Source organism: Myotis brandtii, unplaced genomic scaffold (genome assembly GCF_000412655.1).
Source record: "Myotis brandtii unplaced genomic scaffold, ASM41265v1 scaffold1028, whole genome shotgun sequence".
Classification (NCBI taxonomy): Eukaryota; Metazoa; Chordata; class Mammalia; order Chiroptera; family Vespertilionidae; genus Myotis; species Myotis brandtii.
In genome coordinates, this window is record NW_005353448.1 from 453,194 (window position 1) to 468,047 (window position 14,854).

Here is a 14,854-nt window from a genome sequence, read left to right on the forward strand (position 1 = left end):
GGGGGGGGGGGGGGCGTGGGAGAGGGAATGGATGAATAAAGATTTAGGTAAATATGAGCAAGATGCTGAAAATATTTTTCTTCTTTAATTTTTTTCAATTACAGTTTACATTCAATATTATTTCATATTAGTTTCAGGTGTAAGCATAGTGGTTAGAAGGAAGCTAAAAATTTTATTAACCAGGGACCAAGCTTGCTAGCTATCCTGCAATGCATGAAATGATCCTGCACAAAGAATTCCCCAGTACAAGAAGGAACAATAAGAAACACCGTTCTTGCAGACTAACTCCAATCACAAGGTTCAAGTCTACATAGGGTTGGGGGTGGGGACAAGGAAATGGACACACTCCAATGTCTGCATTCTGCCTTAGAAGCCTTCGCCTACAGGCTAGTTAAGGAGTTATGATTGGGATCTATAGTCATTCACAGTTATACCACTTTCCACCAGAGCATATTTACATTGCACATTTTATGCATAGGAACGGAAGCTCACTATAAAGATATACAGAACATCATAGGGTTTCAAATATTAAATATATACCACCATTAAATAACATCCAGAGGTCTGACAGCACATTTTTAAATCACTAAGTTTTTTCCTGTGAAAGTATGAGCCAATATCGATCATTAAATAAAAGGCTTAAGTGGCTTCTTCCTCTTTTTAACTTATGCCATTTAATATAATTCAAGTGTAAACAACATTGACATTTTTTATCCACACATGTATATTTATAAAAGCAAGAACTGCATTTTATCTTGCACTGAGAACATGTGCTATAAAGACTAGAGTAAAATAGTTTCTCACCTTGACTACTCCATCAAAGCCAGGAATTGTGTTAACCTTTGCTTTCTTAGCTAGTAATTTGCTTTCAATCTTGTCACCCATAGCTTGAATAGCATGTGTGTCAGGTCCAATGAAAATGACATTTTCTGCTGCCTGTGGAGAAATAAAGTAGAAATTTGTAACAAAAACATTATGGTACTTGATATGGAGTCACAATTTTTAAAAAGAAAGACCTATATATAAACTTACTAATTATTTACATATCAAAAACAACTTGAAAGTAAGCATTTCAGCCAATACATTAAAATATATAATATTGTATTGTATATAGTAAATGTGCACAAAGATTTATGAAACAAAGTTTAGGTCAAGGAAAAATAAAAGCAATAAGAACTCTTGCTTGATATTAACAGTATTCTTTGGGAAAGCAACTTCAATGGCATTATATCTATAATAATAAAAGTATAATATGCTAATTAGACCAGATGTCCTTCTGGATGAAGCCGGGGCTGCGAGGGAAGCCTAGGTCCCGGGTGCCAGAGGGAAGCTGGTGCCGGCAGCCGGGGGAAGGAAGGCCTACTCTCGCATGAATTTCGTGCATTGGGCCTCTAGTTTATATATAGTACCCTACAACCCAATCTAAACAGTAAGTTTACTTTTTAAATGACTTAGAAATCTTTGTATTCTCAATACAGCACAATGCATAGTTCAACACAAATATCCATTTTTATTGAATACCAACTCTGGGCCAGGCTCTGAGCTAAATGCAGGGGATAATATAAATGAAAAACACAGGATATCAGCTAATTCAAGGGAATGTGAACAGATCACCAATACCTCAGAGAAATAGACAAAATACAGAATGTTTATATCCTTGTGACTATGATAAAGAAGACAAGAATAAAGTGGGAATTTACCAGATGAGTTATGGTTTCAATAAAAATTTCTCTGCATAAATCCAGAAATGGATCCATATCTCTGTGTTTATAATAATAAAAGCATAGTATGCAAATGCAAATCAACCGAACAACCGAACAGCAGAACGACCGTCTGGACAACCTTCCGGACAACCATGCTACGACACCCACTGGTGCCAGGCCAGTCAAGGCAGGTGCGATGCGATTGGTTGGGGGCCCGGCCATCGCCCCAGGATTGCCCTGCAGAGGGAGGCCCAGGCCACCAACCGGCAGGCTGCGGTGGGTGGGAGGAGCCTCCCTCTGCGGGGGTGATCCATTGAGGAGCCCCAAGTGGATGGGAGGGGCCTACCTCTTTGGGGTAATGGATCACGGGGCTCCCGGACTGTGAGAGGACACAGGTCGGGCTGAGGGACCCCCCACCCTGAGTGCATGAATTTCGTACACCGGGCCTCTAGTATTATGACAAACAAAATGCTAATGAAGAAAATACTAATTAGGGAACAAAAATACTACTCCCTCTGTCCCATAATAATAGTAGCAGTTGATGAATGTAATTTGTCCCATAATAATAGTAGCAAAAGAAAATAAATATAGAACACAACATTATCAAAAAACTAGATTAAATTAAACAATAAATTAAAAATAGTACTCCTAATTTTTATTTTGAGTATTCAGATAGTTTCTGGATTTTTCAATAATTTCGTTACTGCATTTTAAACTTGTAGGTAGGATCCCTTGGCTGCGAAGCTTTGCTTTCCCTATATGCGTGAGCTTAAAATTATTGAAGCCATCGTTCTTCATTGCTTCCAGCATAACTTGTTGAAGTGACAGAAACATATTATCCAGTATTTCGGGAGAAATATTATCAAAGTCTAATATGGTGCCTCTTCTGCTAAGAGGAATATGTCTAAGTTTTTCAAGTTTTTCTCCATAATCTTTGCATTTACGTCCACAGTTTCGTTCTTTCAAAGAATCAACATTAGCATAAGACTCTCCTTGACAATTATTTTCAGAAGCACGTTTCCAAATTCTTGATATGGCCATTCTATTGCACTTAAATTGTTTTGCAGCTAACGTAATTGCACCTTTCTGCAACTTTTCCTTTTTCTTTTGATGCATCAAGAACTGGACAATCGCAACTTGATCTTTGCTTGAAAACTCTCTTTTTTTCATCTTACTTTTACAATGGGTTGATATTCAACTGAAATAAAACAATTGATTTCGATCAGCAGATGAAATTAGAAAAATAGTTATAATTTGTAATAATTAGATTAACCTAAAAATTGAAAGATGTGTTAAAACAATGACAGATGTCATGAAACATTGATTTTGATCGAAGGCTTCGCAATTTTGTGCTACAACATAACTTACAGCTGCATTCGCCAATAATTCCCGTTTAAATATTCACTTGCTACTATTATTATGGGACAGAGGGAGTATGTAATTAATACTATTATAGGGCATAGTTTAGAGAAGTAAAGAGGGTTTTGCTGAGGTACAAAAAAGAGGTCATTAGGTAAAGAATTGAGGTTAAATATGAAGAAGACTAGATTGTATGCTGGGCATCATCAGAGTAAGGTGCCTAACTGCTGATTTTCCCATGACCTTCAGTCAGCATAAAGGATAAATAGCGCATTTTACATTTCATATTCTATCTATTGGCATTGCTGCCTGAAAGGACTCTTGGCTTAGGACAGGCGCTTCATTCTCCTGATGAGAATATTACCCAGAAAACCTACTGCAATGCAGTGTGTTACTTAGATCGCTCTCTCAGCCATTATGGTCCAAACAGATTAAATCCACCCTTAGGAGGAGGTGAAAGTAGAACAGAGAAGCAACAAAAGGAATATATGAGGAGACAAATGTATGGTAAATGAGATGACGACTTCAACTTTGCACACGCTGAGTACAGATGCCTGTGAGGTAGTCAGGTGGCCATATTCAGGAGGCAGGGAGAGAAGTCTAGAGGTTATAAGTCCAGGCTGACATATGGATTTTTAAAGGCATCCAATGTAGGAGGCAATTAAAAGTTGTACCTGAAATCATTCAGATAAAATGTGTACGAAAGCTAATGCCTTTAAATCAGCAGGTATTCTCTCCCACCCCCCATCCAAAAGCAAGACACAAGAAAGAGGCATTTTTAGATTCTGAGTTTAAAGCATCCTTTTCTTTGTGTGACAATGAGGATAATAACCACTTGCAAGTTTGATTGAAGGACTGTATAAAATAATAATGTAAAAATACCAAGCTGAGTGCCACACTTAGTTCTTGTCCCCGGTCCAGAAGTCCTGATAAAAAGAGAACACTAGAATAAGACAGTGAGGTTCTCCGGATCCCAAAATACACTATAGGAACCCAAAATACCTACAATTACCAGTGTCACAAATGGCAGAATGCTAGAGAAGAAAACTTTCAGCCATAGAGGATGCTACATCAAATGTTTGTGTAATTTTAATAGTAGAACCTTATCTTACAACTCTGATTGAAAGATTTTTTTTCAAATTACCAAAAAACTAAACAAAATATAAAACACAATGAAAAGCGGAGCTGCTCTGTAAGAGGGGAAGTAGTGGTAGGCCTACATCTCCACATACTCTATGTCTCCATCTGGATAAGCTAGTCATTTTAGACCACAGCAATAATCATATTCATTTCTTTTTATCCCGAATCTACAATCCACTAAACACTAAGTCAAGAGAAAATAATCATGTTTCAACTATCAATTGTCTTTACATATTCTCATTTGACAATCTAAAATGAAGGAATTTTTATTATAAATGCTGTTTTAAATACCACTTGCCAGGCAGATGTAATCAAGTAATCAGAATGCCTACACTGACAAAGAGTTGAAGAACATAAATGAGAACACCTAAAATACATTATGATTATACAGTAAAACTTCTGATTAACAAGAGCCCAAGGACTAGGAACCACTGATTTACCAGATTTTTCTCAAGCATTTTAATTGGAAGAAAATTACCCACAAATGCAAAATTACCAGGAAAAAGGCTCACATCAAGTATTTAGTGACTATTCTTTGTCTATTCAACACAATAAAAAATAGCCAGTAGTAAGCTGGGTAACTACTTGAATTGATGTTTCAATGAACTAACTTCCTATATATCTATGTATTTTGGTAGTACTCCCTGGGTTAGCCTTTAAATGGAATTAAAGCAAAATTAAAAAGCAGTATCCTGCCCTGGCCAGATAGCTCAGTTGGTTAGTTGAGCCATGGTTGCTGGTTCAATCCCCAGTCAAGGCACATACAAGAAGCAATCAATGAACGCATAAGTAAGTGAAACAACAAATCAATGTTCCTCTCTCTGTCCAAAATCAATCAATAAATTTTTTTTTAAAAAAAGCAGTATCCTAGCTGACTCCCATAATTCTTTGACCAAAAAAGCAAGGATGAGGTCAGAATAAGACAGTATGGTAAATGCAAAGTGATAGAGCATGTTTCAAAAGTCCTGAGTTCTTTACCAGATTCATTTGTGTGATTTATAACTTAAGGCCAGAATTGACCCACTAGTAACTTTTTGATACACTTCTGTTAATACTGTATCTTTTGTCATCCATCTAATTATCCATTTACCTTAAGTACTAGTGAGTCTTTTTAACATGGCTTAGCAATAAAATTTACTTCTAAAAATATACTTTTTAAGAATTTTGTAACTTTACCATAAATTATAAATATAATATCTAAATATAGATAAATGTCTTTCAGTCATTAGAAAAGTGGGCATTTTTTTCATCATCATTGGAAAACAATTTTAGAAATTATAAAAAGCTGAAATCAAATCATCTGTAAGATTTCTTTTATTTTCTAAATTCTGTGATTTTATGGTTCTGGTCTAATTTTGGAAGAAGAAAGGGAAAAGGGGTTGGTTTTTGAGAATTATGTTAGGGAAATAATGAGATTTAATTTACAATTGTCTTTATGTTATAAATGAAAGACAAATAATCTTCATCTGTAAAAATTAAATGTGTGACACATAATTCATTCTTAGAAATACCAAAACAGTAAATTGCTATACTATGAATTCAGATTTTTTAATTAAAAAGTATACACTTTTTAGGCTCACCAAAATTAATACTTGAATAACTGTAAAACCAGTGTCAAAATGAGAGAGAAAGCCATGGAAAACCTGCTGAACTGCCCAAAGAACCCAGACTCTGAACTTGAATGTACTCCCTGCTAAAAGAAAAAAGGGTTTCTGGTAGAAAAGGTTAGTTCAAGAATTGGTGCAGCACGTGACATAAAAACACTGAATCAGAGAGAAAGCTTTCAAAATAGTTATCTCAAAAGTACATAGTTGCAGATAGAAAGGGCTACCCACAGAATATGGTGATAGCAATATGAGCATCAAAAAGAATAAGAGAGAAATTACAAGGTTAATTCATTTTTTCAGGACCTCAGAATAAATCTTTTCCTGCTATTGCTCTCTCTATTGAACTTCTTGGACATGTATCACTAATTTTAAAACATATATACCTCTTTTAAAAGCAACATAGAGGAAAACTTATTTCACATGTATGACTAAGCAAAATATCAAGGTAAAATCCCATACAATGTTTTTATAAGGAAAAAAAAATAAGGACTAGAATAAAACCCATGGAGAAAAAAAGCACAAAAGAAAGACATGCCAACACAATATCAAGATTTTTACCTATTTCAAAACAACTAAAAGACATTTTAAAATTATATAAAACATGAAACAACATAAATCAGAATTGGAAATGCTTAAAAGTGAGGTGACAGACCTCAGGATAGAATAAGAAATGAAAAAAAAATCATTTCAGAAATGATGACTAAATTAGAGGGAATATAAGAGTCAATAGAGAAAATAAATAATGCCTAAACAAGAAATAGAAAGTGAAAGGAGAAAACTATCTACAAATTTAGTATAAAAAAAATGAAGAAATTTTTTAAATATTCAAGAGAAAATGGCAAACACTAAAGATAAACAGAAGCCACCCTTCATATAGATCAAAGGAGTCTTTGAAGAAAACTAAAGCAAATTAAAATACAAAAACTATAATTCAAGAACTTTCTTAAAATTGAAAATACCTATCTAAAGAGTATACTATAGCATACCTGAGAAATTCAACCCAGAATGACCATGATAAATTCTAGTAATGTTATTTAAGAAAAAGGGATGAAGAAATATGACATGTTATTGTGTATACTTTTTAAATTATCACCCAACTTTGACAGCAATAATTTATGCCTAAAGAAAACAATGTACTCCACTGAATAAGATATTCAAGAAAGTATGAAACAAAGATTTTAAATCCAATGAAAACAAATATAAAGGTCAGAGAAACTATAACAAGCAAGAACTCATGACTTCTTTCTGAGGAACCTAATAGGACAGGTTTGCAAACTACGGTCTGCGGGACAAATCTGGCCTGCTACCTATTTTTGTACAGTCCACAATCAAAGAATAAATTTTACATGTTTTGTTGTTTAAAAAAAACAATTTTGTAAATACTATATAATGATATGTGACAATTATATAAAACTGAAAAACAGTTTTATTTAAGACCAACCAGGCTCATTAGTTTACATGTTGTATGACTACTTTCTCACTACCAGGATAAGACTGAGTACTTACAAGAGATCGTATGGCCTACAAAGACAAAAATATCTGCTATCTGGCTCTTTACAGAAAAAGTCTGTCCACTCCTATACTACAGGATAAGCTTCAGGAAACCAAAATGACTAAAGACATCAACAGAAAGACTACACTATAATAGCTATATTTTCTGACAATACACATATAGTACAACTATTTTTAAATGAGGACAAAAGATGATGTGTAAAACTTTAATATTTTCAGTAATATTAGTATTTATATTGTCATTGTGAAATTGCTATGTGTGCACTTCAGACTAGATAAGTAGTTATGAATCAGAATTCTAAATAAGGAATAATGAAGATACAGAGGTAACAAAAAAGAATTTAAGTAAAAGTTCTGCAATCTTGAATTTTTATTAAAAGTAGCACTAACTGGTTATTTGTGCCTCATTAAAAAATATAGACTATATTTAATCATACTTTTATTACATGCTAGAAAAAATCTTTTATTTTATTGATATAGCACGTTTATTATATATTAAACTTGTGTTACATAATTTGGGGTTGGGGTGAGCATTATTATATTACATATATTGAATATATTTACATTACATATTCTGTTAAGGTAACACATAGTTAACACAACACATGTTATCCTATATAATAAAAGGGTAATATGCAAATCGACCTAATGGTAGAACAACCGGTCACTATGATGCGCACTGACCACCAGGGGGCAGACGCTCAACACAGGAGCTGCCCCCTAGTGGTCAGTGCACTCCCACAGGGGGAGTGCCGTTCTTTGCTGGCTAGTGCAGGGGCAGCAGCGGGAGCCTCTCCCGCCTCTGTGGCAGCACTAAGGATGGCCGACTGCCGGCATAGGCCCGCTCCCATCAGTCGGACATCCCCTGAGGGCTCCTGGACTGTGAAAGGGTGCAGGCCGGGCTAAGGGGACCCCCCACACACACCCCAAGTGCACGAATGTGGTGCACCGGGCCTCTAGTATGTAATAAACATATGTAACATAAAACATTTTTTAAAACCTATTAATATACATTTCTTTTTCCTAGCCCCACAAACTAAAAAGGCCTAGAAACAATGGCCATCAGTAGCAATGACCCAACTGTGGTCTCTAAATACCATTAAAATAAACAAATGTATCTTGAAAAGATGGCTGATTAAAGGCCTGGAGCAGGAAACGTAAAACATGAGCCTAGAATAACTTGTCAGAACAGAGAGCACGGAAGCTATAAAAGATTATGAGGGTCAAGTCAAAAAGACTATGAGCCAATGTAGGCTCTACTGAACAAAGTGGGACAACTTGAATTTCACTAATAATTCCAACAGATTTAAGCCTACAAAATAGGTTTAAATATATGCCTGCATAGTGATACTTTTTAAAAGAACTAGTTAACTTTGAAGAAATAAGGAATCAATTAATCACATCAAAAACTAGAAAATAAAGGTAAAGGGCTTTTTTGACTTATTAAATAAATAGAAAGTAGTGCATTTTCATGTTTGGCTGGGATGCTACCGCAGACCATTATTTTGTACAGAGTGAAATGGTAGCGACTACTGCTGCTATAGGTTAAGGTGGAAGTGCCAAAACGTCAGCTTCCCTGGCTTGGACAGTCAGGATCACAGCCTCCATAGGATCACAACTTCCAAAACACTCAAATTTTGTTCTTTTTATGAGGCCCAAGAAGAGCTCATGAGGATGGAGGAAGAAGGGATGGCTGATTGCACACATGGTAAGGGATTCCTGTCTTACTAATTTTTGAAAAGAAAAAGGATCTTCCCAATGCCGTGAGCACTGTTGAAGGACTGACTGGCTTGCTGGCCAATCCAGAATGAAATCAGAAATCAATGTAGAGAATTCATCCTCCTCCTACCTTCCTTCTCTCCCTTTCACCACCTCCACTTACCTCACCTATGGCAAATTGTGCTCACTAAGCTTTTGGTCACAGGGTATAACACTATGTTTGTAAATGTGGCAGACCCAATCTGCAAACAGATTTCTCATTTAATGTAAACAGTGTTGTTTCTAAAAAGCCACTTCTGGTACTTCTATACAATGTTAGTCACCTTTTCTTTTTTTTAAGTTAAAAACAAGTAAACAACTCAGTTTAGTACAAGGAAGGAATTTTAGGCAAGTTGGCACCTAGGCTCCAAAGACTCATTGTATAAAAGAGGAAACCCTCCTTCTCTCACATTCTGAAATACGTGTGAAAACTATTTTAGTGGTTAGTTTTCATCTGCACTCAGTACTTGTTAAAATAATCACTAAAAATAAAAGATAACGAACATCTGGGCTTCCGGGCAAGATGGCAGCATAGGTAAACACGGTATTGTGATTGCCTCCTCCCACAAACACATCAAAATTACAACTAAACTACAGAACAATCATCATTCAGAACTGCCTGAAATCTGGCTGAATGGAAGTCCTACAAGTAAAGAACCAAAGAAGCCACATGGAAAGTGGTAGGAGGGGTAGATATGTGTAACAGACTGGCCCCACACCCACATGTGGCAGATAAAAATTGGATGGGATATCTGGGCTACAGAGGTCCCCCTGAGTACTAAGGGGTCCCATCCCCACTCTAGGTTCCCCAGCTCAGGGTTCCAGCACCAGGAAGAGAAGTCGCCTTAACTTCTGCCTGTAAAATCCAGCAAGGATTGAGGCTGAGAGAGATGGAGGGCTGCTGGCCAGGCAATTCCTCTTAAAAGGCCAGTGCATGGACTTACTCGGATTCACTACCTTGAGCTCCAGCATGGGGCAGCAGCTTGAAAGGCACCACAGACATACAGGGAGGAACTAAACTGTCCAGCATCAGGGCAAGAGCTAGGGGCAGCTTTCTCCCAGATAAAAGTGCTGGAAGAGGCCGCTGTTCCTTTGAAGAGCCCTCCCCCAAGAGATCAGGCAGGGGACACCATATCTGAAACTCCATCAACCTGCTCACATTGTTTGCCCCACCCTGGTGATTCCCCGAGGCCCACCCAGGCTGTTTCCAGTGGCTTTTCCATATCAATGGCCTATCTTGGCTCATGCTTCAGACTTTCCTAAAATCTCTCAAACAAGTGGCAAGGCCCGTGCTTCCCACTAAGCAGTCCCTGGCCTGACACTAGCAGCAGCAGCAACGTTGCTTCACAGCCTGGCCTCACCTTGGCACCTCCAAGTCCAGCATAAGTAGTAGCCATCTGCCAATAGCTTTGTAACTCATGCCAGGTGGCCCCAGGCAGGGCACAGGTGGCAGCTGACAATGGCCTACACTTCCTGGGAGGCCCAGAGTCAATGCACCCAGAGGACAGATTCAGACCACACCAAAGCATCACCACCCACCACCTCCACAAGTGAAACACTCAAGGGGTGGACTCAGCGGGCTCCAGTGCCCTGCTGAAGTAAGTTCTGTTCTGTGGGGTGGGAGCCTGCACAGATGGTACTTCACAGTGGTAAGAGGTCAGCGGTCACAGTCAGTCCTTGCAGCTGATCAGCCTGAGGTAAACCCCTCCCATTTATGTGCCAATAGCAAGCAAGGCTCAGCTACAAGAAAAGCGTGTACACAGCCACATGGGGGGTACACACTTTGAGTGCCCATCTTGGAGGATCAGGGAAGCTGTGCTACTGTACCCTACAGAACACCTAATACAATAGGCCCCTCTACTAAGCCTGGGAGACATAACAGCTCTACCTAGTACACAGAAACAAAAACAGAGAGGCTGTCAAAATGAGGAGACAAAATGTCCCAAATGAAAGAACAGAACAAAATTCCAGAAAAAGAACTAAATAAAATGGAGATAAGCAACCTACTAGATGCAGAGTTCAAAACACTGATTATAAGGATGCTCAATGAACTTAATGAGAATCTCAACACCATAAAAAAGGACCAGTCCGAAATGAAGGATACACTAACTGAAATGAAGAATAATTTACAGGGAATCAACAATAGAGAAGGTGAAGTCCAGAATCAAATCAGCAAATGGGAATATAGGGAATCAAAAGATACCCAATCAGAACAGCAAAAATGAATCCAAAAATATGAGGATAGTGTAAGGAGCCTCTGGGATAACATCAAAGGTACAAATATTCACATCATGGGGGTGCTGGAAGGAGGAGAGAGAGAGAGAGCAAGAAGCTGAAAATGTATTTGAAAAAAATGACAGAATACTTTTCCTACCTAGTGAAAAAAACAGACATTCAAGTCCAGAAAGCTCAGAGAGTCCCAAACAACATGAACCCAAGAGGCCCACACCAAGACACATCATGATTAAAATGTCAAAGGTTAAAGACAAAGGGAGAATCTTAAAAGCAGCAAGAGAAAAGCAATTAGTTACCTACAAAGAAGCTCGCATAAGACTGTCAGCTAATTTCTCAAGAGAAACTTTGCAGGCCAGAAGGGATTGGGAAAAAATATTCAAAGTAATGAAAAGCAAGGACCTACAACCAAAATTACTTTACCCAGCAAAGGTATCACTGAGAATCAAAAGACAGAGAAAGACCTTCCCAGACAAGAAAAGCTAAAGGAGTTCATCACCGCCAAACCAGTATTATATGAAATGTTAAAGGGTATTTTTCAAGAAGAAAAAAAAAGGATAAAAAATATAAACAATAAAATGTCAATAAGTACATATCTATCAACAACTGAAACAGACTCATTAATATAGAGAACATTTTGAAGGTTGCCAGATAGGAGGGAGGTTGAGGAGATGGGTGAAAAAAGTGAAGGGATTAAGAAGAACAAATTGGTTGTCACACAATAGTCACATGGCATAAATACAGAAGAAGGAATATAGTCAATAATATTCTAATAAACCATGTAAGGTATCAGATGGGTGCAAGATTTATTGAGATGATCACCTAGTAAGCTATGTAATGTCTAATCACTGGGGTGTATACCTGAAACTAATATAATAATGTATGTCAACTGTAATTTAAAAATAAATGATTTTAAAATAAAAAGTAGGACATTTATATTTTAAAAAATAGAACATTATGTATGCAAATTAGAACATACAGATGAGAGAAACATTCCTAGTGTGGTTTTTGTGGTAATCAGTAAACACCAGTTAGCTGGGTTGTTACCCCAGATTAGGTACAGGTATGGGTGAGCACATCCACCACTACTGTTCAACATTCTACTGGAGGACATAGGCTATGTAGAATGATAGTGCATGCTCAGAGAAGACTGGGGTACAAATCCTGATTCATTTTCCCCATATACTGACTGTGGGGCATCAATAAAGGGAGGTGCAGAATAACCCAATAAGATGGTATCATCAGGATCCAACCACACACAATTACATTTCTTTTTTTTTCTTCTTATTTTAAAATATGTTCTTATTGATTTTACAAGGAGACAGAAACATCAATGAGAGAGAAACATCAACATCGAGTGGCTGCCTCCTGCATGCCCCATGCTGGGGATCGAGCCCACAAACCAAGCAAGTGCCCTGACCAGGAATCGAATGAACCAGTGACCTCCCAGTGCATGGTCAAAGCTCAAACACTGAGCCACACCAGCCGGGACAGGAGTCATTTCTTTAAGTGCTAGTCAGCTCTTTGTAAATTAAGAACCCAATTTATGTGAGAATAAGAACATTAAGGAATTTGACTATTATAAGGGATGGGTAGTGGAGGGAGGACAAAGGTTCTGTTACCAGAGAAAAACATGCCTTGTATTCCCTGGTTGCTGTTGGGGGTGGGGTTCTTGAGATATCCCAAGAATATGAATTTTTTGAGACTCACACAGGAGGATGCAATATAGTAGAAAGTTTTATTTCCATGGAATTACACCCTGGGTTTCCAAAGTCCCATTTCCCTTAGTCCAGTCATCTATATATATAAAAGGCTAATATGCTAAGTGTCCATCCAGGTAATGACGTCACGTAGCAGCGCTCAGCTTCCTCTCCCTAGCGACTAGCCTCCTTGCAGTTTCTTCAGCCCAGGAACACGACTTCCTTTATAGCCAGGTGCAAACATTTCACACTTTAACCAAATGTCTGTGAAGCGTTTTCTCATGCCTCATCTCGTTTGATCTGCACAGAAGTCCTGGAGTAGGTAGATAAGAGACTCGATGGAATCCTGTTCTCTTCATTAACCAGAAAACGGAGATTTAGAAAGCTTAGAAACTTGACCCAACTGAAAAGAAGTAAGAAATTGTGGAGGTTGAAAATGACTTCAGGTTTTCTCACTGCGCATAATATAGTCAAACACTGCTGCAGTTAAATATTTTACCCTTTGTTCTCCCTGCGTGATCTATACTAATAATCTGTTTCATGTTGATATTTACTGCTGTGTTGCTGACAATTACCAGAAAGAGAAGTGGGCTGCTTCACTGAGCTACAAAAAGTTGAGCTATAGCAGAAAGCAAGTCTAATTAAACAAGTTTATTCTATCCCATATAATAAAGAGCTAATATGCTAATTAGGACGACCTTCCAGATGTCCTTCCAGACAACCTTCTGGATTATATAATAACGAGCTAATATGCTAGTTAAACCAAACAGCCGAACGACCTTCCGGATGTCCTTGAAGACAACCTTCTGGATGAAGCCAGGGCTGTGAAGAGCTGCGAGGGCCAGCCAAGGCAGCCGGGGCTGCAAGGGCTGAGCCCCTTGCATGAATTTTGTGCATCAGGCCTCTAGTATCTATACTAATAAAAGGGTAATATGCAAATTGGTCAGGACGCCCTCACAGTAACAACCAAACAGCAAGCTGCATGGGGCAAAAAGGCCGGCAGGGGGGTTAGTGAAGGACGACCAAACAACTGAGCAGCAGGCTGCGTGGGGCGACCAGGCTGGCAGGGGGGTTAGTGAGGGATGACTGAACAGCAGGCTGTGAGGGGTGACCAGGCTGGCAGAGAGGACATTTGGGAGCAACCAGGCCGGGGATAGGGGGCAGTTAGGAGTGATCAGGCAGGCAGGCAGGTGAGCAGTTAGGAGCCAGCGGTCCCAGATTGTGAGAGGGATGTCCGACTGCTGATTTAGGGATCAGGCCTAAACCAGCAGTTGGACATCCCCCAAGGGGTCCCGGATTGTAGAGGGTGCAGGCTGGGCTGAGGGGTAACCCCCGCTCCCCGTGCACAAATTTTGTGCACCGAGCCTCTAGTATATATATAAAAGGCTACGTTGACTAGTGCATGCGCGATACATATAAAGCTCTCGCTGGCGCTAATCGCATACGTGTGTTTCCATCTGTCATTGTTGATCGTGAAATTAGTTTAACCAAAGGTATCTATATCTTTCTCATTCAATATTACCAATATCTGGACTTCATTCAGTCTAATGTATATTTTGTATTAAGTGTCTACTTGGCACAATACACTCAAGTAATATTATTAGTTCCAGATGATAGCCATATATAATATTTAGGGAATTAGAGTAGTGGTAACATTCCCTGTTGTAACAATTGGCAGAAGTCAAGTTTTCTAGTTAAGGAATATAGTTAAACTAGAGGTCCGGTGCACAAATTAATGCACATTGAAAGGAAATTAATTAGAAGAAATATTTTAATATTGCTATTCGCCCTTTCTCTGTAATAGAAGTGTCAACCAAATTCACGATCGACAATGACAGATGGA

At 38.2% G+C, this 14,854-nt stretch overlaps 1 protein-coding gene across 4 annotated transcripts in view; it reads right to left on the reverse strand.

The window, feature by feature from the left end:
• Positions 1-14,854, reverse strand: part of PCCA (propionyl CoA carboxylase, alpha polypeptide) — a 335,923-nt gene that overhangs the window by 247,520 nt on the left and 73,549 nt on the right. For all 4 annotated transcript variants that reach the window (XM_005856400.2, XM_014536081.1, XM_014536076.1 and 1 more), the window contains one exon: positions 805-936. In XM_005856400.2, coding sequence (XP_005856462.1) covers positions 805-936 — 132 coding nt within the window. The remainder of the gene's footprint in view (positions 1-804; positions 937-14,854) is intronic.